Below are 26066 nucleotides of genomic sequence, written 5' to 3'. Positions count from 1 at the left end.
TCAGCCAAATCCTCACTTGGAGCCAAACACTCCAGCATGGAACAGATTTTGTTTTTACAGCTATGTTTCATTTTCCTTTATTAAGCTGCCTTAGATTTATTTTTAAACTTTTTTTTTTTCTTCCTTTTTTGGACAGGCTAGTGCTTTCAGGTCTCTCAGTAATTCTGGAAATAGATCTTTTTATTGATACAGTGGATACCTATTAGCCTGTTAAAATGCATGGTGGTACGGCTGGAGCTTATCAGCTGAGAAAACAGCTGTTCCTGTGTTCTTGTGGAATCTAAAGCACTGACAGATGCTCACTTTATAAGTGGCCACAGTGGTTTTGGATGTTACTGCCCCTGTACCAGGGGTGATCACCCTAAAGCAGCATCAGAAGGGAACATGTCCAGGGGCATCAAGTCGAAGGCTGGCAGCCAAGCCCAACATCTCAGCGGATGGGTTTTCCTGAGAGGGTTCACATGAACCCACTTCTCCATGCTGGAGATGGGACAAGGCCCAGTTCACGGGTGCTGCGGGTGGCAGTGAGGGACCTCCTCAACCAGCTGATCCACATGGGCCAGTGCCAACATACCCCCATATACTACGAGGTAGTGAGGAAGGAACTGTTACAATCACTTAGGTGAGGCTTGGTTTTCCCAAACCCTACCACAAATTCAGAACGTAGGCTCCCAGAACTACCTAGAAGCAAGTTTGTCTGCAGGCACCGGGCCCAGTGCTAGGCACGCAGCCATGTATCATGGCTAGAGCCCTCCCAGCAGTGAGCTCCAGGGCGGCTGCTGATGGTAAGCCTGCCGAGGGATGGTGCCGTGGCACCGCAGCACGATGCCAGGCTCCTTCTCAAAGAGCACGCTGCTGGCTGAGAGGGAGGAATGGCTGGGAAATCAGGACAGTACGCTAAAACGAGTCTTCCCTTTACACCTCGTCTGACTTAACTCTCCCCACCTACTAGGGTTTTGCAAAGCTCCTGGAGACAGCAGCAATTCCAGCAGCTTTGTAGCAGGGCAAATACCACTCAGGCTTTTAGGGCTTTTATTGCTTATGTTGAAAAGTCACTTTCCAAAGTGCTGTTTCTGATCCCATTGAGGATCAAAGATATACATTAAATTACACTATTGAATCCTTTTCTGCAAAGGATGACAGAGCTGGGATTTTATACTCCCAGCAGTAAGAGCATAGAGACTTGCAAACCTTTAAGAAAGCAACAATGAATAAAAAATATGAAGAAAAAATATTGTAATAACTGTATCCCATCTCTTAATTCCAGCACCCTCATGCAGGTGGAGGTAAGGGTACCAGTATTTTTTTCGGCAGAAAACACTTAGGCAAACCTAAATCACGCCAAACCATGCGAATAACTTGTAATAGCAACAGAAGAGCAATGATAATATGTTATCAGTAACTGCCAACTATATCAACTCTGTGGTGAAAAAAATGAAGTTTCTGGGAAAGATAAAGGCAAACCATGAGGATGACTAATATAAAGAAAGCTTGAAAGCATGTCTCATGTCCCTTAGTGAGATGACTAAAATCCCTATAACCTTAGGATATCATTTGACTTTGTTTATCTGTACCTAGATAAATGCAAGTCATTAAAATGCATAGCCATGTTACTTAGTGTGGGTTAACAAAGTATGAAACCGTCTAGTAAAGTCATGATTCATGGCAGTACTTGTAAAAAAACAGCATGCATACTTCTAACTGAGGTATTATATTTGAGTGCCACACATGCATCACAAAGTTTTTTAACATAAACAGTCTACTTTTCAGACATGCTGAGCAACTGAACTCCTATAAAAATTGATGGGACTCACATCAAAGTAATGCAGCGATATCCATCCAGCTCATTTACTTTTATGCATGCTCTCACTGCTAAGGACACGCACATGCTTCCATCTGAAACTATGTTCACAGCAAACTTTAAATATATGACTGAACAAACTGCTTCACACTTTCTGTGGTGCTTAAAGGATAACAAGAGATAAGCAGCTTTACACTGCTAATATAATATGCCACTGCAGGATCTAAAAGCAGAGTCACAACAACTAACCTGGCTAGTGTTGATCCAGGTTAAGCAGTTACTGCTGTCACTTGTTTGCTCATTTTCTTTGCCAGAGGTCAATGCAGTATTCTTATAAAAGCTTTATTTTCCTTCCTTCCTTCCTTCCTTCCTTCCTTCCTTCCTTCCTTCCTTCCTTCCTTCCTTCCTTCCTTCCTTCCTTCCTTCCTTCCTTCCTTCCTTCCTTCCTTCCTTCCTTCCTTCCTTCCTTCCTTCCTTCCTTCCTTCCTTCCTTCCTTCCTCCCTCCCTCCCTCCCTCCCTCCCTTCCTCCCTCCCTCCCTCCCTCCCTCCCTCCCTCCCTCCCTCCCTCCCTCTCCCCTTTCCCCCTTCCCCTTCCCCTTCCCCTTCCCCTTCCCCTTCCCCTTCCCCTTCCCCTTCCCCTTCCCCTTCCCCTTCCCCTTCCCCTTCCCCTTCCCCTTCCCCTTCCCCTTCCCCTTCCCCTTCCCCTTCCCCTTCCCCTTCCCCTTCCCCTTCCCCTTCCCCTTTCTGAATCACTTAATTGAATTGGGTTAGAAAGCAGACAAATGGTGTAAATGACAGGGCTAAGAAAGAATCAGCCTTTGGCAGGGCTGTGAGTGAGACAGGAACATCCAACTGGGATCAGTAAATTTTTCAGTCCGGATGGTGGTGACCACCAGCAGGTTAGCCTGTCTAGCCGTGCCTCATGCACTGATGAACTCCCCACAAATCAGCCATGTTCAGGAAGGATGACTTCAGCCTGATGCAGGGGCAGAAGAGGGCAACAAAGGTGATAAGGGGAATGGAAAGGTTGTCTTATGGGTGGAAATGAATATACACAGGCCTGGTTAGTGTGCAGCAAATAAAGACAAGAGGAAAGAGGGTGGATCTTCATTAATACACCATGAATAAAAAACAGCAAGAGCAAATAGTCATTTAAGCTATAGGATAAAAGTTGCTGAAAAACAAGTTAGTATAAAATTCCCATGCATCGGTTTAGGCTAGAAATTTGGCACAGGTTTCTGAAGAGTGAAGAAAGTGAAGCTCATACAGCCTCTCAGTAGTTAGTTGTGTTTCAGTAGCCAGCCAAGTGTTCAGTGGAACCAGACACACTTTGGGGAAAAAAAAACGCCATGGCTGCGTATAGCCTCAGGCCGTCCCTTCCCACCCTCTGTCCTGCAGCACCGCACAAATCCCCATCTGGAAGGTGGTGCCCATCAGTGCCCAAATGAGATCATGGGGCACAGTCTGTCCCTCAGGGACCAGGGCAGCAGCAAGACCAAGGCATCAGGTCCAGTTTTCCTGGTAGGGAATGCCAGTGGAGCAATCAAGGGATAGAGATCTTACTGGCTGTAGAACTGTTGTGTGGAAAAAATGGTACTTAACTACAGGTAAACAATGATAAAAAAAAGTGAGGGAGATTTAGCAGGTTTTGCTTTAATGTCCTAATCAAGGCTTAGCTATGTGTTATTAAGCAGACATGGCTTGACGTTAGACTGTTCAGACATCAGGGACAACCAGGAAAGCAAAGTTCAGATTTTGCATGTGTGAAAAAGGAGGCCATGTGAAGGAAAAAGTTCCAGGGCAGTCTCGTCAGTGTTTCAGTTCATTTCTTCTGAAGCAAATGAGAATTTTCCATAAGACTTGAGAACCTTTGGCAGGGCTGAGATGGGAATGACCAACAGAGAGCAGTAAACATTTTAACCCAGCTCATCATCATCAGCTGTCTAAATATAAAAATAATTAATTTCTTTCAATCTCTGTAAAAATACAAAACCTCAGGGGCCATCCACACTTGAAAGCTATTTTGGATTAAGGTAGTATGGGAATTTATACTCCCAGGGCTACATTTCCCATACTTAATGTACAGTTGACTTTTACCCCATGTAAGACAGTTTTTCCTCACAATATATTTTCAAAAGAGGGAGTGTCCACACATGGAGTTACTTTGCAATAACTAACATGTAGGCAAGCCCTAGCAGCTAACACTGGAAGTAAATACATTCATCACTCGAGCACACAGCCTACGAGCACTTACTCACACACACAGTTTTATGTAGATGAATGCATCTACCAGGTTTTGTAGGGTTGCTCGTGCACATGCCAAAATGTTTACAGGACTGGGGACCTGCTTTGAAGAAGAGATATGTGCTGTGTCCCAGAGTACCACCTTAAAGAGAAGCAGTAATCCCCAGACTGAATGCTAGTGCATCCCATCATTTCTCCCATCTCTCTGATACCATTCCAGTTGGCTCTCCTGCGCTGACAGATAATTCACACATGTTCACTTACACACAAATACTACGGCACCCTTTCCCCCTGCAAAAAAAGTCAGCCAGCTGTTACAAAATTCAGACATTTCATTAACACAGTTTACCGTCTGATGCTGCCAAGCAAAATAGAGACAATTAATAACAATCAGGACTGAAGGGTCTGAGACAGCTTATGAGTAAAGGATTGTATGAGTTGTTTAAAATGGACAAACTAGCTCCTGCTTTGAGTGATATGGAACAAAAGGTGGTGATGTATAACCAGGGAGGAAAGAGACTCTCTCCGTGTCTTTTGTAGATGGCTGTGTGAATGACAGAAGCGGCAGGAGCAAATACCTCTTTTCATTTGCTCAGCCTGCTGGAGAAGAATAGCAGTGCTTGCCAACGAAGCTGCAGCTGTGCTCTGGCTCAGTTTAATCACTGTGTATGACTGAGGGTTAATTAGCTGCCATTCTTACTGCTATTTGTTGTTCTAATGAAGATTTGCATAAATGTAAGGCTGGGGGTAACTGATACTTGATTCTTCCCTTCAGAGGGGCTGGGGGTGGAAAACTCACCCATCCCAAGTGTTTATGTTTGTGGGAGATTCAGTGTTGCCTTTCCATTTGACCTGATCTACTTCTGTCTGATGAATAGTGAACAAAGAGTTCAAAGTTGCTTATCAAATCGAGATCCCTGTTCGGTTGCTGCCTTTAAAAAGGAGCCAACTAGTTTGATGAAGAGAGGACTCGGGGATTAGAAAATTACTTCCAGCTGACAGAGAGCAAAATGCATACATACACACACACACACACACACACATATATATAAAATAATACACATAAGTATACGGTATATATCTCAGTGATATATATAGATACATATCCCTATCTTTCTCTCTATCTCTCTATCTCTCTATCTCTCTATCTCTCTATCTCTCTATCTATCAATCATATTCAATCTGGATGGCAAGGAACATCTATTCCAATGATTTGTTAATGATAAAATTTCATCTGAAATGAGCGGGACAAGCAGAACAGGCTGTAGCATGTTAGGCAATACACTGAAAAGTAAGAAGCCTTGTGTTGTAGATCGCTAAAATTCAAAGTTCACTTTTTAATAAAAACAACATCTAACACAGGGCAAGTCATCTCAAAGGAAGGCAAATATGACTCAGCAGTTCACAGCTACCGCCATCATCTCCTCATACGAAGGGAACTCACAATACAAGTAAAGAAATTACAGTCATTCCTCAAAAAACATAGCAAATTTTTAACAGGGCACAGTAACAAAATCCACAACCACTTTGTATTTAAAGAGAATGTTTAAATTGAAAATGAAATGTCATCAAATTGTTTGACTTACTACAGTCATGACTGCTCACAGCTACTAACTGAAAGAAACTGAAGAGTAACTTCCCATTTTTAGTACATGTTGCATATGATAGTATCATATGGGTAACAGTTTTCAGTGTTCCTCTGACCTACTTGCTCACTGTTGTGCCAACAACATCTGTAAACTAGTCTAAGGAGAGGAAAAACACTGAGAGGGCAGAGATAGTAAATTTCCCAACTTCAAATCATTGCTTGAAACGGTATGTATGCTGCCTGTATGCCTGCCTATAAAGAAAGGCAAGCACAACTGAGTGCACATCTACTTCCAGTTCCTCACTCCCCAACACAGGTCTGCTGTTAAGTCCTGAAATGGACGTATTTGCTGATAGACAGCTACTGATTTTACAGCGGTGTCTTTGAAGCTCTTTACCTGGACCCTAACACAGCTGAGCAAACATCCATTTGCTTTTCTTTAAGCTTATGTCAGCAATCCACCTGCTTTTGTACAGGCACCTCTGCATCGGTTGGAGTGGCACTGCAAGAAGTCAATCTTCCCGAGAGGTAAACAGAGAGCACCCAGCACTCCTGAAATAAACGTGCCTGGAATGAGACTGCAGGGATCCTCTACAGCTCCAGCTCTTAGCTGGGGGAACGCAGCAGTTTCTAATGCTACATGCAGTAACAAACCCACATGAAAAAAAAGTGCAGCCAATTGCAACTGAAAGTCCACTTTCACCTTATCTGGAGCTTTGAAATAACTCAGTCTCCTGTTACAGCCTTTGACTTGGCACCTGACTGCACAGGAATCTCACATTCTGGCCTTTGAAAAGCATTTTTGTTTTTTAGACTTTTGGCTGGGGAGAAAAGTTTAGAAACAGGAAACCTAAAGTTTTAAAACCTAGATGGCAAATTAATAATAATAAAACAAAACTAAGTCTACAATAAAAACCAAACCAAACCAAAACCACAAGAACACTCAAGATATGCAAACAGATTGCTTAGTTTTTCTTCAAATGATTCTTTAGTAATTTCTATATATTACAATTTTCCATGGCTACAGTCAGAACCATTCATTGGCAAACAGGGTAAGAGAAAGTGCAAATTACAGATCTACTGGTCAACTGCAGAAAACAAATCTAAAAGAGCTGAGGGAAGAGGTTAAGTACTATGCTACTTAATATGAATGACAGCTTGCTTTGAATACTCATACTGGCTGTCCAGGATATTGAATAAACTTCATTTAAATTAATTTTCATTATTTGTAGAGTCTGTGTTAGACATCTATCATCGTCAGTACTATTAATATTCTTTTCAGAGAACATGTTATCAGCATATTTAAACGAAAGCTTTCCTTTTCAATATTTATTAACACATTAATATTTCTTGGTACTAATATCCTGCTTGTAATATCCAAATTAGTGCCTACTATAAGGTATTTTCCACTGATTAAACTTCAGCATTAACAGATTTTTATTTTCAACTACTAAAAATGCACGAGATCCTAAAACTGTGTTTTCTTTCTTTACTATGCCTCAATTTAAATGAATTTAAAACTTATTTTTTTGTCTCTTTTTTTTTAGTACATAGCAATAGAACAGCGCACCAACCATATCCCAGTAGTTGACAGAATACGAATCATGACTGAACACAAATGTGAAAGTTAATTTGTCTTACCTGGGTTGCAGTCTGTGAGGAGGGAGCAGATGGAGAGGAGAACTTTAGAAATGGTTAATGCTGGACTCCAGTTGTCTTTTAAAATGTCCAGGCAGATGACGCCTTGGCTGTTAATGTTACAGTGATAGATCCTTGTCCGAAATGTTACCTAGAAAAGATAGTGTGTCTAAGTGTACAAGCCAATAATTACATGATTATTAAGCAATAAAAAAAAAAATAAAAAATTACACAAAAGACCATTTTGCTTTCCTGGTTGAACTTACACTATTCTGCCAGTTAAAGATTGAGCAAAATAGGGATATTCATTACAAAATAAAAGTCTGTCTCTTCCAGTTGTGGCCAGCAATGGAACCGCTTTCTGAAATGTAAGAACGGGACAAGTTTCCAAGTTTCACTAGCTTCCTCTTGCCTTGGTCCCACTTATCTCATTATTCTTGCAAGGGAACAAAAAGCCTATTCTTCATTTCCAAACTTAAGTCACAGTTGAATTGGTATAATTGCTTACAAATACCTTTGTGTTTGTGTGTGTGTTTTATTTTTAGCAGGGGGGCTGCAGGGGTAGCCTCTGTGAGCAGAGTCCAGTGGCTGCCCCATGTCAGATCAGAGCTCCAGCCAGCTCCAAAAGGGACCCGCTGCTGGCCAGAGCCAAGCCATGAGCAATGCTCGCTGGGCATCACTCATGGGAGAGCAGACTGAAGGAAGTAAGAGAAGGCTCCCCTCAAGCAGTCCCCACTCCCTGTTCCCCTGTGCTGCTTGGGGGGAAGACGTAGAAGAGGGTGGATGGGGGGAAGGAAGGTGTTTTTATCTTGCTTTTAGTTTCTCACTGATCTAGTCTGTTAGAAATAGGCAATCAATTATATTAATCTTCCTATGCTGAGTCTGTTTTGCCTGTGCCTATAGCAGGTGAGTGGTCTCCTTGTCTTTATCTCAACCCTTGAGCCCTTTCCATCATATTTTCTCCCCCTCTTCCTTTGAGGAGGAGTGGTTGTGGTGGAGTTAATTGCCCATCAGGGTGAAAACAACACAGTACCTATTTTGTATTCCCTCCCAGGTGATCCTGTATCTATCACACTGAGGAGGAGATAATTTCTTTTAGTCTAGAATGATGTGCTTCTGCATACAGACTTTTTATTTTAAAACAATTTCAGCTATTAAAGTCCTCTGTGTAGTTCAGAATAAGTACTGAGGCTACTTGATAGGAAGGGACAATACAACCACTCCCTTGGGATCTCCATCAAAGATTAATTTCTCCACCATTTCTACACAAATGACAAGTTAAACTAGATAGGTTTAATGACATGTTCATAACATCTAAAATTAAGATGTATCATTTTGGTGGTCTACCTCATCAGCCTCATCATCAGAGGGAGAATGAGACAACTGCAGGAAAAGCACACCTCTAATCTCAGAAACCTGTATTCTTCACCAGAATTCACTAGTGCTATTAACTGGGAGTACTTATGAACCTATCACTACTCTACCATGCAGACAAACCTGCGTCTGAATAGAACTGGAAGCTGATGGCAGGCCTGTCCCTGTTCTGGCTTAATTCAATACCAGAATTCCCAGTGATTTCAGGACTAAGATTGGGGCACTCACCAAGAGGCAGAACAGAGGACACAAGTGAAATAACATGGTGCCTATTCTACCTCTATTAAGAAAAAAAATCACTATCTAACATGGAGCAATTCTGCCCCTTTTGATTAAGTCAAGATGCTTTGACAAAATAATGGAAAGAAAAGGTCGTAGATTTCTGATATTACAGTGTTACATTCAAGAAGAAATACTTATTCTCGTAAGTACTTTTCCACATAAATCTGGGAAAGCATTCCTGGAGTGCAGTGTCATGGACCAGCGAGTTATGTGACAAAGATCCCAACAAAGAAAGCTTACCAGTTTTTACATGCAGCTATGTCTAAAGGTATTGCCAACTGATAGGCCACTTGAATAGTTTGCCGCTCTGTACTCTACATATTCATAACTTCTTTCTTTTTTTCCCCTAATGTCATGGTTTCACTTATTCTTTTCCAGCCTAAGTGCTTCACTTCCAATACCTTTATGAGAATTTTAAATATTTCTGGCACAATGAGCTCAATTCATCCAAACACTATAGCCAGACAATCTTTATTATTTTTTTTTTTTCTCCCATAAGAACTCCAAGCACATCCAGCATTTGGAGTGAAAAGTCTTCTGTCAGATCAAGAAAGCAGTGTTCAGTGATAAAATTAAATGTTCATCTACAAAGAGAAGTAACTGTGAATAAAGAAGGTTACAAATACACAGAAGTGGCAAACTGCCTTACACTAAGTGTGTTAAAAGTGTTCACAAAAGGAGCTGGTGTGGAGGAGCATCCTGTAAATAGTAGGTCAGTGTTCATTAGGTCCCCAGACAGATTAAGGCACTATTAATACCTGATATAACACTGAATCAGGGAATATTTCACAGCAGGCTGTCCCAAGACTCAGGCAAACACTTCAGCATTGGCTTAATTGTAAGTATTATGTTCTTACTTCTTAGTCTCTAGTTGGAATAAAATTTTTGCTTAATTATTTTTCCTAAAAAAACATGCTTTCCTAAGCTTCCATGAATAAAAATTTAAGGACTTTATTCAGCAATATCTGAGTAAAGTTTGCATGGATTAAATTATACCTTCCAACTTATTTTAAGACAGGGGTCAGTCTAAGCTTGTAGCCTACTTAACGACATCAACTTGAGCCTGTATCTTAATGTGTAACTTTTGTTGTCAGCTTAGAGGACAGACACATTGCCACATATTCCCTTTGAAGCATCCAAGAAGGGACACTGGGAATTTGGCAGGACTTGGAGAGCCACTGGAATGAATGGAGGTAGTTCACGTCTTACATAAACTGTTCAACGCTCCATTGTCATCTTAGGCTATTAGTGGATAAATGTAGGTGGGATTACATCTGTTTGTAGTTGCAAGGCTATTTTTTGCAAATACTTAGAACTGAACTGTAGGTTTTTTCACTATGAGTATATCTTAAACCATGACTTTGAGGAGGGCACCCAGTCACAAGATAAGGATCACTTCTTATCATTGACAGGTATGTCACCCACTTGCCAAACATGCCAGCACATTTGACAATGTCTGTACAAATACTCTGAGACATTTTAACCACAAAAAAAAAATTGAAGTTTTCAGAATTTCAGAACAAGCTGCATGAATGACACACCGGGAACTGTGGATGGGTAGTGGGAGGTGACGTTGCCCCTAGATGCTGCAGAGCTTGCAATGGCTGGCAGTGGCACACGCCACCCAGGCCTCCTCAGTCAGTGTGAAGAGACAAACACAGAAAAGATAAACACAAGTGGTAGAGCTAGGACTGGCCCACTGATATCCTGAGGCAAACTGGGAAATGCCTGCCCTCTCCCCGTTTTGTGGAGAGTTGGTGGCTTTGATGGAGTTGGCATGTCAGGAAGCAGGTGGCTCCCCACTCTGACTCCTCAGCAACTGGGGCAGCTCAGAGGAAAACAAAACCTTCATTTACCTTGCAACCTCTGGCCTGGGGATAATTACACAACCCCTAGATCTGTTCAATTTCATAATGAAATTGTAATGAACTTAGGAGCTATCGTTAAAAGGGACAAGGTGAGAAGCCCCATCCCATTTTCATATGCCAGAGAAATGTAAATAACATGCAAGAGAGCTGGGATGACATATTGCTTTCCTCATCCTGTTATTGCCTCAAATTGCATCTAATGTGTGAAACGCTGACATGGATGCTGTGTTTGCCATATGCACATTTTAAAGTTATGCAGGGTCATCTCTGTTATGTATGTAGAGAGAAGTCAAGTGATAACACTGTTCCAGGCAAACTCTGTTTTCTTTAATATGGTCATATTTTAACCTTTGATGCCACTTAAATGGTTCCTATAAATGTTGCACTTTAATTCCATTTATCCCCTAATGAAAACACCTAAACAATCCCATTCAGAAGCTCAAGGGAGTGTGTGGGTGTATAGTAGGAGTTATCCTCAGACAATTGAATGGTAGAGGAGTAATTTATCTATTTTTTTTTTCTTGAAAGATAAGTGCCCTCTATGGATTTACTCTCTTTGATTCTGCAGTTTTCAGAGAATATCTCATTTTTGTTGAATAAAAGTGCAGGTCAGAGAAATGTGAATTGCAGGAAAAATATGGAAAAATAGGACTATTTTCTGAAAACTGTAGAAGTATTATAAAGAAGCTTTTGAAAGGTAATGATAAAGAATTTATATTCATATTTGTAAATAAATAATAACAAACTCATCTATTTACCTACTGCTGAATGCTAAACCCTTCTGAGTATTGTAAAACAGAATTAAACAAATTAAAAAAACAACAACTTTATATAGTCTCTAAGAAGAAAATGAGGTTATGTATTTAAAAGGGGGAGAGAAAATGATTACAGAGAAAAGAAGTACATTTAAAGCTTTTCATTGAGTAAGTTTTAGGGCAGAAAAAAAGACCATTTACAGAACTCAGGAAGGGCAAAGTAAAATGATTTCAGTTGAGAGACTGGAGGCAACTGATTGGAGACAAGACAAATCACTCCTGTATGTCAGGGTGATTTTGAACACCAGTTTTGCAGCAAGGTTTAGTCTTAAAATCACTCACTATCTCTGTTTTGCATGTAACAGTCGTATGTTAGGTGTAAACCCAAGAAGCCACTGTGTCATTGGCAGTCGTGTGGGTGAGTGGCTTAAACTTCAGAGAGAGACAAGCATGTAAAGGCACTGCTTTAGATCTGAAAGGGCTGGTCCTACAAACACAACCCATGCACTTTCAGACTCCACTGAATTCAGTCATAATTCTTAAAAAATATGTCTAGAAGAAGAAATGACTCTCTGGTTTTGCACACTAACATGCAAGAGGGTAATAGCATGTACTGAAGAACTGCATTCTTCATCTTGTTTGGGTTCCAGCCCCCATCCCCTTTTCTTCATTGCTCCTACTGAAGCTGGGCAGCTGTGCAGGGAGAGATGAAAGATTCAGAGTCTACAGGAGAATAAACAAAAACAAACCCCTTTTGCTCAGCCAACACTGGAAGCAGGATTGAGATCCCAGGGCTCTCATTCCTGCAGTTTTGCAAAATTTCCTTTCAAGCTCTTTCATTTCTTACAAGGGCGCAATCCTGCAGTCATTCCTGAGATGAAACTTCTGTCTTTCTCTAATATTCCCCAGGAGTTCTGTTTTAATAAAACTACAGTGGCACTACCTGAAGTGGAAGAAGTTGTACTGCATACATAAAAGGTTATATATATATTAAAAAATATGATGCCCTTTATGATGATGTTCATGGAGCTCAGGAGGGAGAAAGTAGTTCCCTTCTCAGTTTTTCAGACTTTATGAGCAATAGATTTGTCTCCTCAAATAGAAAGAATAATAAAAACAAGACCAGGCCTTCACTCTTTAGTAATATTAGAGCAATACTGTAAAACAATCTAAGTGAATATTATCTATACCTGTGAGTGACACAATGTCCATGTTAACCTTTATGTTAATTATCATCCCTAAATTTCTTATGGAGTGCACTTCATTTTAGCTATATCCAGTGCTGAGGCTGCCTTTCTACAACAAGATGATCCATCTTGGTTTTGCAACTACAGATTTGTAGCATGTACATGAGCAATTGTTGAGATACTTAATGGATTATCACATAAAGTGCATAATAAATGACAGACCACATGATGATCACTGTTAAAGAGCACGGTTTAAATATATGCCAATATATGCCACTTCAGGCAGTTCCTACAAACCTTCAGTTGGTAATAGCTACAGTTTCTTGCTTCAAAGGAAAATATATGTCATCTACATTAGCAGGAAATAATAACTTACAGTTACTTTTGTTTGACCTACAGAAGAGTCTGATATGCAAACTACTCTGTGGTTTCTGTAACAAAATGCACCACGTGAGACATAACTAGCCAGAAGTGATCATGATTTAAAAGGCATGTAATAGCATTCATATGAGTTAACCTTTAACACTGCTGAAAATGAAACGGTATGAAATGTGAGTAATTATTCATTATATCCATGGTAATTATGAAGCTGAGTAACTACTCACACTGTCTCACTGAATTGACTGTTGTAGGAAAAAATATACATTTGAATAAACACAGCAACACTAAATATGTACTTTTTACTGAAATGTAGCCAGTTTGCACACAGATCTAACAGCAGAAAAAGAGAAATTTAACTAATCTTTGATGTATCTGAGAGGGCAAGTGAAAAATTAACTTAAATTGTACAGTTTTCTGAAAATAAAACAGTAGCAGGAGAGAATGAAAGAAATGGAAAACCGTCCAGGTAAGGGAGGTTCAGAATAGAAACTATTTTATGATGCAAATATGTCAAAAGCTTTGCCTAACAATGTCAGTATGTGTTTTTTTTTAATGGTTTTTAATTATAGCCAGCATAATCTTTATTATGTTTAGTAACTGTATATGGAAAGTCAGTAATGAAGTCCATTTATAGAGAAAGCAAAATTTTATGGAATTACAGCCCATTTAACTTTTACAAAACAAATCCTCCCTTTCACAGAATAAACCATGTGGGCTGAATCATCCCACATCCACTTCCTCTGAGTCCCCAAAGTGCTCTTTCCCCTCAAAACGGTAGCTGACTTGGTTTTGAACATTTACTAGTTTCTTCTTATTCTATAGTGATATCATAATAATAAAATTCTGTCTCTTACATCTGTACATGTATATATCTGTGTGCATAAAAGAAGATGAGAACGAACATTGATGTATGATGCATTTTTAGATTATGAGTAGATTTTTATGCAGGAGTGAACATGCATGTGATATAAGAGAAATATCTAGTTTCCCAAGCATCCGATAGCCATCATGTCCCCTTTTGAAAGTGAACCTGACAGGCAGTATGCAAACCATCACTGTAAGGTAGAAGAGAGCCCCCACAAGATGACTCTACAGGTCCTCATGGGGAACTTAATGTGCTGGGTATTTATAGGAAACAGGAAGAAATTATGAACCTTCTAAGCTTTTTTTTGGGGCGGAGGGGAGAAGCAGGAAGAGTTTAGCTGGATAGAGCCATTTTCATCAAGACTAAAAAAATAAAAACTATTGATACAAATTAGTATATTAAAACAGAGTGAAAAAGAGGGCTATTCATTAGAAGAAATAGCAATTCAACTTGGCATTTAGTAGAAGAACTCTCAGGTAACTAAATGCAAAAGAAATCTCAGAGGTTTACAGGATATTGTTCTATCAAATGTGACCTTTGCATTTATTGGCAATAAAATATAGTTATGGATCCTTTCCTCTGCCTTATGCATTCCTGCCTGCATTTCCATTCTCCACGTCTCTGTGCTGCTGTCATTTTGAGAGGCTCTGAAGTTTCTGAGGGAGCCACCTGGGTCTGACGCACCCCGGGCCCAGTGGTGTGCGCTGCCCCATAGGTACAGCACTGGCTGCAGACACACAGCCTGTGGAATGCAGAGCTTCCAGAAGGGTGGTGATGAGGCAGATGGATGACAGGGATAGCAATGACAGGATGACAGGAGACCATCGTGTCTGAAGGCCGGTCATGTCATGGCAACAGCCACAGGGAGGACAAGAGAAGGTGGACTGAAGCTCTGCCTACAAAGATTGTACCAAAGGAAAAGGATTCCACGTAATGATATTTAGTGCATAGAGCTTAGTGTTATGACAATTACAAAGAAAAAAACCTGAAGAGATGTTCAATATTGCCATTAAGTCCAGATTCTATAGACTCTGCACGTTATATTTACAAAAGAAAAAGACTCTCCTTACAGTCTCACAGTTGATTTAAGACAGCTAAGCTTTCAAATGCCGAGAACAATTTTTCAGTCACTTGATAGACATACGCGATGTACAGGGAGGAAATGGAGTATTCTGTTATTTTAATTTTGATTTAGATGTGATTTAGCATATTGCAGCTTTCAAGTCCTGTGGACCATTTTTCAGCAAGCTGAGATTAAAGTCCCTAGCAAGATTAATTGTAGAGTTGGGATTAAGAGATTTTATAAATCACTCAAATTAAAAAATAAAGCTAGCAGAGTACTAGGATAATGATAGATATATCCATATTGTATCAGCTACAGCTAAATTGAATTGACACTGTAATAGACTGAACACAGTCAAGTATCTGAGTAGAAGTTATTAATAAAGATTATTCTTGATGAAAATGCAGACACCACTGTAGTGACAACTCCTGGAGGGAGTGTGCTCTTGAAGAGCACTCAGTTTTCTGCAAACACCTGTATGAAAGACTGCACCAAGACTTCCTGGTCTGGTGGGACAGTGTACAGGATAATGAAATTACTGCTGTTCCTTCAACAATTATAGCCGGTATAACATTGTGGTGTCAATTTGTCACAATGGCTAAAATTTAGAGGACCTCAGGTCAAAAAATTTGTATACTTCGGGAATTCACTGATTTTGTATATGGACCAAGGAGAGAAATTAAGCTGAGATTCTCCAGGCTGACTGAAGGATGTGACACCTCCTACTCATATATATGTATACATACACATACAGATATATGTATGTGTGTATGTATATATATACATATACACCTAAACATAGACACCCACCTTTCTGTGCATAGCTATATATCCCGTCCAATACCCCACAGAAAGCAGCAGAACAAGAGAGAGCTTTCCCCTGTAAAAGCCAAAGGGAGGAACAGTCTGAATTCATTACAGATGAAAGGGAGGTAGTTAGCAGGAAAAAGAAACCTCAAAGGTATTTCTACAAAGGGCTGGGGGGTCATTAAGGCATTGGAGAAATGCAAGGTTATTTCCTTGGCAGGCCATCTAAGTATTTGTATTCATTTCTGTAAGTGGCTGCTCTGAACAGGCCACAACTTTCTTTATTCTAAGCCTGTTTCACTACAAGACAGATGCTGTGTTTTGTGGCTGAAGCGAAGCCTTGAAGTGACCAAGAATGAAGTCTCACCGGCACCTGGCCTTTAGCAGAAGGTGAGATCAGGTGCCTATCTATGGCTTGCTTTGCCTGTTCCACACCTTCCTCTTGCCTCATTTCATAAACTAGTGTGAGGCTTGGGGGACCGCTGCAAAGGAAGGGGTGATTTTGCAGCCTGCCCGTTTTCCTGCTGACTCAGCTGAGGGGGTGCTCAGCTCATTTGCACAGCGTTACAGCAGCTTCCTCACAGTGGAGGCCAGCAAGGATTTTTAATTGAGTAGAGCCTCCCAGAAAGCCAAAGCTAATTTGTCGTTTCTCAGATGAGCTGTTCTAAAAATCTTGTTCTCTGGTTACGCAGAGCAACTGGAGTTGGGCTGGGACAGCCTCCGTTACCCCTGGTCAAGCTGCATCTGGCCCACACAGAGAAGCTCCTTTTGGAAAAAGGACTCTCTCCTCCGCACCAGAGTTCTGCTCTTGTGAGTGAAGCAAAACGCCATGGGTCTTAAAGGCAAGCAGAGCTGAAAGGGTCACTGCACTTTGGCTCAGAAAGCTTGGAGTCTGGTTTCAAGGCATGAGACCAAGCTGAAAGACTGAAATAGACTGACTTCAAAGGGGAAAAAGGGAATGTTTTGAGAGCAAATTATAATCTGACCTATCACATGGTATCTCCTACTTTGTTGAAAAATAACTTACTTTGATATTATGCGTATGGCTCAGCTTTAGAGAGACACTGACAGGTGTCAGTACAAAGACTGACAAAAACAAAACTGATGACCTGTAGGGGAAAGGCTGAAGGGAAGCCTGATTGCCTGATGTTTAGGTATACAAATACATAAAATGAGGCACAGAGTGCAATCAGAGGACATGAAGAATAGAGATAAAGGTGTAAAAATTGAAGAAAGCAGGTTAACTATCTAGAAGAACAAATGAAAATTACTTTATACATTTACTAATCACCCCCACGATCAACAAATAGGTTCAAACATCTTTTCTTCATGTGCAAATGTGCTCTCAGTTTTTTAATTTTAATTCATGTTTTCCAATACACAGCAGGGTGCCCAATGATTAGAATAAGCATCAACAGGGTTTATAGAAAGAATTTGGATCTTTTAGAAAATATTTAAATCTTTGTATAATATGAAACAAAAAATGGCTACACCACATTTTTTTAAAATTATAATAATAAAAAACAAGAGATATGTATCCAGAATTTAATTTCAATATATTTTTCCTAATTTAAAATTTATTTTTTGCTTCCCATTGCAACATACACATGCATGATAAAAGATTGTGCAATGCCTCAGAATAGATAAGGAAAAGGGATTGTGGAAATCTTTCTGAAGATTTTAATACACTTTGTATTAGGTCCTTTAACAGTAACTATGTTATGTGACATGGGCATTTGCCTTTGGAACCTCAAGCTGGGTCAAGTAATCGCATCTGGGAAATACAGTTTCTGTTTCTTCCCAGGTCTTTTGTGGTCACATTTTTAGAAGACCAATTTTGACAGTACTCATTTAAATGCTTCCTTTCTTCATAGTAAAAAAGGGATGAATGTGGCCCACAGAAATCTCAGGAGGAATGTATGAATTCAATCATAGCAAGAAACGTGAATTAGATCCTTTCTGCTGTGTACTGACATGGAGGTAACCTTGCTAAGTCCGGGATATACTTTATGACTTTCCCAGTACATTCCACAGTTTTGTATTTTATCTCTCTATCTCTCTCTCTCTCTTTTTTTTTTTTTTTTTAAGTTGATAGAGCCATGAGGAGTAGATATACTTAGAAAAAAAATAAATCTGTGATTATCCACTCCCATAACTCTAAGAACCATGATTTTAAGAATAGCCCCAAATATCACAAATCTCATGGTAAAGTAGAAGAGTTGCCAGCACCTGGTGACACAACTAGCACTGTACCGTGATGCCATATGTTATGTTCTACAAACTCAATACCTTTCTTTTGCCAGAAATAAGTGTTTGGAGTAAATATTTAAGTACTGTTTCCCAACAATATTGACTAGCAGCAGCTACCGTATGGCCAGCACTTGTCTTCCCACACTGCTTTATTCAAGGGACTTCCCAGACTATTTAACCTGTGAATCAATTTCACAGAATCTGGGAAAGATGTGTAATGAAGTAGCAACAGCTTAAGAGCTCCTAAAGCAGGGCTGAAAACAGGGGTTATTTATGACAGTGGCTCAAGTGAAAAGAATAAGAATCTATGTGTACAAAATATGCTAGTGAAATATTAGTTTTATCTGACACTAGTCCCCTGTGCACATGTACTCATTACTTTCTTATAGATAACAATTTCCCTCATCATAAATACTGCCCTTTTAGTAATACAATATGGTATCATCAGCTCTCTCGTCCTTTATCAAGCAGTACATTTTCATATGATTTATATGCACACATTTCTTAGAATGACAATTGGCATCAAGATAAAGGCAGACAAAAATGTTTTACAAAGCAGGATAAGAACCACCTCTTTGCTTGGTATTTCATTAATAAGCAATGCACAGCTGCATTACTCATGTCTCAAAATAATACAGTTGCCAAACACAACTGAGGGTGGACTGAAAAAGTCTTTATCTACTGATGAAACAGCAAACTGGACTGTCACCTTCTATTTTAAAAGGATGTTGTTGAATAAATTGACTAAAATTCAACAGACTCAACAAAGGGAAGGAGAAATACCCCCACGCGCTCTATTTTATACTCAAGAAATCCATCCAGTGAATATACCAATACCCACTAAATAATTCTCCTTTTAATTGGCTAGGGGACTGAATGTAACTCTTGCATTACAGCTACTGCACACAGGCTAAGCAGCAATGAAGCAAACAGAGAAGCCTATCAAGGTAGACCTCATATAGCAAAGGTCAGAACGGCCTGGGCGGGGAAAGCAAGAACAGAGCATTGCCCGACCTTTGTGCCAGTGCTTTAACTGACTGAATGAGAAGCTTGGATTTATAAAGTTTCAATTCTTTCTTCACTGAATATCATAATTATCTAAGTCAGAAAATTTGTGGTCAGCAGGGTATAAAACCCCTGCAATATTCATCCGTGACCTCAAAGCTTCCCTAAACTGGAATGCTAGAAGGAAACAAATTTGGCCATCCACATCTGCTACCTAAAATGTGGTTTTGTCCCGTCTTTATGTCACTGGTTGGGAAAGTGCAGTTTACAGAATGACAAGTACATTGAACTCACCTCTCTCATTCTTTTTTAAAACTTTCCCCTTATAATAATATTAACTACTATAAACATTACTATTGCAGCATCAAAATTCTGTTTATAAATGCTCCTCTCTCAATAGTGTACTCACAATAATCAAGTAAGAATCAACTACTCTATTATAGGCAAACACGGTGCAGCAACCTTTACACAAACATGTCAAAAAAAAAGGGAAATATTTCTGCTCCCCTAAGTCCTCTTGAGGACCTATTCCAAAACTTCCCTCTTCTAACTTGGAAGGTGAAAAATTAACCTCTCTTCACTTTGTTTCATAATAGACAGGCCCATCAATTTATTTGATTCTATTAATAGCCCTGCTGGGTAAATTTTCCAGTTTCTATTCATGTTAGTGTGCATGGGTATCAAGAATTGCACTCAGTCTATCAGATAAAGTCTTACAAATGTCTTGTGTATGACGCCAGCAATTCCTTATCTCTGCAGGAAATGCCAGATGGTACATCTTACAAGTGTATTTGCCTTTTTCACAGATGTATTAGACTGGTGGTTTGTAATAATCCTGTGATCAACCAATAAAACCCCATTTTGACACCATCTCTCAGCAATTATTCCTACTGGTTATCAATGACATTTTGCACAAGCGCATTTCATCCCACTTCTGTTTCTCTGGTCTTCAAAACCACTGGGTATTTCCTGTATGACATTCTGAGCCTACTCTATCATGGTAATGATCTGCCAGCTTCATGTTATTGGAACAGTTCTACATTTGCGGCTAGTGTCATCACTGACGGCATTAGAAAACAAATCTGCAAGGAATTCTGTAAGTCATTGTCTTTCTTTCCAATTTCTTGTCTTTGTTGCCATATTTCTACAGTCTTCTAAAAAAACGATGGAAAGCAATTAATTATAGCTTCATGAAGAGTAGTGTAGTTTGCATCTGGAGAAGTAATTTATATGGAGTAGCATGAAAGGTGCATATTTTGTCAGACTGCCATAGACCCCTGGTGAATGATATGGGTCAACCGGAAAGATTAAGTGCCTTGAGCTGCTTACAAAGGGTGCAACTCAAATATAAATGCTTTCATATTAGAAACAAATCCAAATCAAACAAATAACTGCTGGAAATTATGCAACCATTTGCTAAATAAATCCATATTTATCCAGCTATACTGGAGACATGCAAGCAAATTTTAAGCAGTTGTTTAAATTTGTTCCATCAAAATACCCAGTTTAAATATTCATTATTGCCTTGAAAATTTTGTGTTCATCCTACAATGTTATACCAACATACACATTCAAAAATATCACAAGGAAAGGACTCATACTAGACTTTTAATATCCTCCTACTAACCTTAGGTGGTTTAAAAGGATAGTCCGGTGAAAACGTAATGTCAAGGAAGAAAACGCCACCTTCATATACTGACCCTGGAGGCCCCAGTATAGTTGACCTCCATTCATAAATGTTGTCTCCTTTGGGTCCAGCACTAAAATAGAAAACAAACAAAAAAAAACATGATGACCACATACAGTTAAGAAAATGCTGCATCAGTAATACTCTACTAGCAGTACCACTGGTTTTGCAACAATGCTGTAAGTTAAAATTGTGTATCACATTTATTAAGTTAGTCCTGCATAACATGTCACTGGCCTCCTAAGCTCTGTCAGTGAAATGATATATTCAGCTAGGAAGAAGTATTAAAATCACATTATAAATTATTCAAATAAGCACAGAAAATTCCTGACCATCTTATCTCAAATATTTTAGTGGGCAAATGTGAAGTATTTACAGTACAAGGATACAGAGACTTTGCTGAGATGTCTTGTCACTGTCTTGCCTCACAAGCCATCCTATTTTCACCTACCTCCACATCCACCTACCTCATCAGTCAGTAGCAGTGTAATTACACACATTATTATACAGCACACACTGTACTAAAGACAGCATGGTACAAATGACCTTGCAGCTTCACTTTCTAAGTTACTATCCTAAGGACTCCTCCAGTCACTAGTACAGAAGGCTGCTTTAGTCTGCAACTGTTATGCTATCTTAAAAATCATAACAGGAAGCAGGTTAAAGTGTTGGATTATGTCAATTCAAAGTCCTCGTTTAAAAACACAGTACTGAAACAATATTTAAAATGTACAGAACATAACCTTATACACAGAACAAGTCTCTTACCTACACACTCAATGCCTGGAAAAAACAAATTAAAAACTACTAAAATTTTTGGGCATTACTATTCCAAAAGCCAGTGTAGCCTCCTTTCATACAGCATAATGCTTGTCCACAGAAAGACATATTTTACGCAGGGTGGCTTTGGCCTCTTAAGAAATACGAAGACTTCTTTTTGGTTCACAGCCTGCTTGTACAAGTCACTGATACAGGACCTGAATTTTAATTAGGACCAATTGGGATAGTGACTTCTGGATATCTGATTAATATTTTCCACAGGAATGCAGTGTTGGTAGATTTTTCAAATAAATGACGTGGTATTGTCTTAGGGCATTTCTTGTGAAACTATTCTCGTTATGTCTGCAATAAAAATTTCCACAGTATGTAGGGGTTTGTGAAATAACTCTATGTGTAGAACAGATGAAAGCTCTTGGCTATGCTCCATGCCTCACAATGTACCCAAGGCATACAATTATTATACGACATCATGTCATGTTCACTGCTCAACTATTCATTTTGTTCACTGAAAGTTAATAAAACCCTCTTTCACCTGAAATTCCTTGGGCTCCCTTCATTAAAACTTCTGACTGCATGATTCCCTGCATACAACGCAGTGACTTAGTACTGTGTGGCGTAGTTCATTAGTCATGGTACCTACATCAATTTTCTATAATAGCTGTTAATGCTTCTTGGCTTTCTAAACTACATGCTTTCTTAACAAAAATGGGTTATAGAGAATATAATATTATGGAACACCCATTATCGACCAGCCATAGAAACAAAACTAGCAATTGTTTTTAAAGACAGAATCTGGCTTTTCAAGTGTCACAATAGCAAAAGTCTTGCCTGCCATCCATCCATCCATCCATCCATCCATCCATCCATCCATCCATCCATCCATCCATCCATCCATCCATCCATCTTTCACAGTGTCTGTAATACATCAGGTTGTTAGCTGCCAAACAAATTTAATTTACCCAGTTCTCAGTTTGCATTAACCTTTGAATAATAAAGCACAGCTGAGACTGCTGTAAGAAACAAACCAGAGAATGAATAATTAAAAACACCTCCACTGCCTTTAGAAAGACCAATCCCAAGTCAACAGGGAAGGTTTAATTGTGACTGAACTAGGCATTAAGGGGCTAATTGAACTCTTTATAAGCCCGAACAAATGTGGGACTACATCAGTGCTATGGTATACAAGGTTCACAGAAAGTAAAGCCCTTAAAAAAAAATAAAAATAAGGCAATTAGTTCAAATACAAAAGGCAAGAAGCAGAGGCAGTCTAAATCTTACACGAAAAAAAGCCTACATCATGTGAAGGAAATCCTTTCCCATTTTCTGCAGAAAAATGTTCTAATACTCGGAGAAGCAATGACTCAGTTGATGCCAGCAGGTTAAAATGGAAGTGATATAAATGTCAATCCCAGACAAATGGTTGGAAAAAGCAAGTAACAAAAGCAAGTCCTGTCTTTATTAGAGCTTATTTAGCCAGCAGGGTATGCTTGGGTCCTTCTTGGGTTTGAGCAAAGCTCACTTTTTTGATCAAAACTACCTCTGGTAGTAGCATTTTCATAATGTACATTATTTTTATTTGTTTTGCCTATTTATTTAATTGCATTAACATTTGAAATGAGCAGTCATTAATTAAAATAGTTGGAAAATGCTCCATCTGCCAGTTGAACTGTTTCGGCACGTCCAGCTACAAGCCCAGCCTGATCACATTCTGAGGATGCTGATTAACATTAATTGAAGGTTTTCTTTGCAAATGAGAGATGAAGCTTTATTAAGTATTATTATTAATTTGAAGAATAGCTGGAATTGTATGGAGTGTGGGTAGACTGCTGTTATCGATGTTGCCTGTTGGAGAGCTTGCTGGCAGCGGGGCTGTTCAGCCCATATAAAATACTGATTCATGTGCACAGTCAACAGCTGGTATTGAGGGCAACAGCATGCACAAGCATAACGTTTTTTTCACTTGCACATTAATAATAGAAAAAGTTTGACAGGTGTATTATCTCTGTTTCCTTTCTCTCCTAATTGTTAAGCCTTTTATTTATCCACATTATTGGCAACAAGAACGACAACTCATCAGGCTTCACAAGAGAAAATTCCCATATGTGCAAGACCTCAGCCAGAGCCTGATTCTGTAAGGTTTATAATGCAAGAGGATTTAATTGCCCTTCTCTCTGCATGGATATCTGCCCGGCATGCTGCAGCCCAAATGGTTTACATTCACTGTGATTTATATTCCAGCTCTATTAATGTTACTGGCAACCAAACCACGGAGCTCAAAGAAAGCAAACTAAACGTCTCATTGCCTGAAGTCCTGTCATCTTTGGAAGGACTGATTCAGATGTGCACCTGCTCGGAAAAGGGCAGGCTAACTCTATTTGAACTGAACTGACCCGAGCCAGAGCACATACATGCTCCGTGCTGGTAATCTGGTGCTAAATTGGTCAGCATCGGGGACAAATAGTGGTGGCTGTGGCAGCTCCAGGTGGAGGTGGCTGAGTTGTAAGGATTAAGTTAGGGTAAGGACAGAGCTGCTGTCCGATCAGCAGTTCAGCCTCCCAGTTCAAGCTCTGTTTCTGAAGCCCTGGTGACTGCAGAGCAAAGCAAGCAATGAGTCTGGCAATACAGATACTGTGGCATGCTGGATGGCACTCCCAGCACTGCTCGTGCCACCTCCCAGGTGGGATCAGAGGGGGTGCAGCAGGGCAGGAAGGCCCTGGAGACTTCCAGTTATCAATGGCTCATCAAGAGACAGCTCTTTGCTGCCTTTACTCCCCCATAGCTGATGAAACATCCCACAGAACAATGCCTCTTCCACCTGCTGGGGAGACCTCTGCTTGCTGGAGGAGCTGGGGGAGGCTGGATGTGGAGCCTCTTTCAGAAGGACAGCAGTACTGGTGTGTGAAATTTAGGCGAATTAAGTCAATACATGTAAAATGGTCTGCTCTGTACTTCGCCCTCTGCCTCTCCTGGTATACTTCAGTTCTGCCTCTGCTTCCTACATACATACTTGCAAGTGAAATGTATGCACATCAGTTGCACTTAGCTGCAAAATACTTTAAATGCTACTATAACTGAATTCATTTTGCTTTAAATACGCCTAATGCACTATTTTCCATTCCTTCAACATGTTTTAGGCAGGCAGTCACTTGAAAGTAGTGCTGCTAAAAACTGCTTGTCCAGCACAATGCATAAAAAAAAAAAAGAAAAAAAAAAAAAAAAAAGAAAAAGAAAGAAGGCTTTCACTGCATTTAGAACATACTAAAATATTCAATTTAAAATTATGCTGGTGAGCTGTATGTAAACAACAGCATCTATGAGACATACCAGATGAAAACCTATCTGGAGAAGTTATGAAAGTACAGTTGATTTTTAGTTTTATCAGAGTTGATTTGTATATAAATTTACTCCATTTCCAGAGTATAAATCAAAACAGTGAAAATACAGAAGGTCAAAGAAATAATGGTACCCCACATGTTTATCAAGTAATCATGTGGAATAAGTTAGTCAAAATAATGTTATTATTTCCTAATCTAACTTATGTTTCTTGATGAGGGATTGCATGCTTTCCCGGCATCTATAACTGAGGTAGCATAACCTCAATGCTGTGTTTCTGGTGACATGGAAAATAAGGACCATAAGGAAAATAAGTTTGATGTCTTCCTTTCTACTCTTGGTCTCTAATCTAGCTGGAATGCACTTCTTTTACAGTGTAAACGTATCCTTTAGCACAAGAGAAAGGCAAGCCTGTAGCACAAAACAAAGAAGGAAGAAAAGAAATTCTAACTTCAGTTACCTTCTAGTTCCAACACACGAATGGTGTGTGGAGGGAGGCAATACAGCCAAATAAAACAGGAAAGCAGGATGGTCGGGAAGCCTTCCCATTCCTCGGGACTCAGAAAGAACTGGAAAGGTTCTTCTGGACTGAGTTAAATTAATTTTTATCCTCATCCTTCATAATAGGGTGGAATAAAGCAGGACCAGGCTGCTATACTAACTTTGTCCATGGTAACTCACTTTCTGTGACATTCCTTATGGCAATTCACTTTTAGTATGGCATTATCTAGTCTGAACTGCACCAGCACACAAAAACACACCTCAGAACTGGGGTTCCCATGCACGAGGTGTAGTCCATGGCAGACACAGACCCTCTCAATTCTCTTTGGTAAAATACAATAGCAGAAAGAAGAGGGTCACACCCTGGACACTTTTATTGCTTTCCTATTACTACATGGAGCCTTGACTTTACTGTTTAAGAGATTTCCCTCTGAGAAGGGAAGCTCATCACAGAATAACCTTCACTTATAAAACATACAACATAATTTTTTGCAATCCTGTTTCTTGCACATCTAAAGTTATGCTGGAGCTGATCCTGCCTCTAGCTGCCCTCAGTGAATGCTTCTGAGCCCTGAGGGCAAAGTGGATACAAAACGATGGGGAGATTGGCAAAATAATTTAAGAGTGCAGCTGGTGAGAGAAGAGGATGGATGTGA

At 39.7% G+C, this 26066-nt stretch overlaps 1 protein-coding gene across 2 annotated transcripts in view; it reads right to left on the bottom strand.

Annotated features, from left to right (window-relative positions):
• LOC311206200 (ubiquitin-conjugating enzyme E2 E2) overlaps nt 1-26066 on the bottom strand; it is a 210248-nt gene that overhangs the window by 17376 nt on the left and 166806 nt on the right. Inside the window, exons 4-6 of one of the 2 annotated variants that reach the window (XM_084281445.1) lie at nt 20737-20869; nt 7276-7423; nt 3524-3681 (exon numbers count right to left, since the gene is read on the bottom strand). In XM_084281445.1, coding sequence (XP_084137571.1) covers nt 3620-3681; nt 7276-7423; nt 20737-20869 — 343 coding nt within the window. In that variant the 3' untranslated portion in view covers nt 3524-3619. Of the gene's footprint in view, nt 1-3523; nt 3682-7275; nt 7424-20736; nt 20870-26066 lie in introns of those variants that run through there. The other variant, XM_084281444.1, reaches the window with a different exon arrangement.

The sequence above is a fragment of the Netta rufina genome (genome assembly GCF_964035555.1).
Source record: "Netta rufina genome assembly, chromosome: 2".
Taxonomy (NCBI): Eukaryota; Metazoa; Chordata; class Aves; order Anseriformes; family Anatidae; genus Netta; species Netta rufina.
Note: the sequence above shows the minus strand (reverse complement) of the source record. Positions and strands in the feature narration are given on the sequence as shown.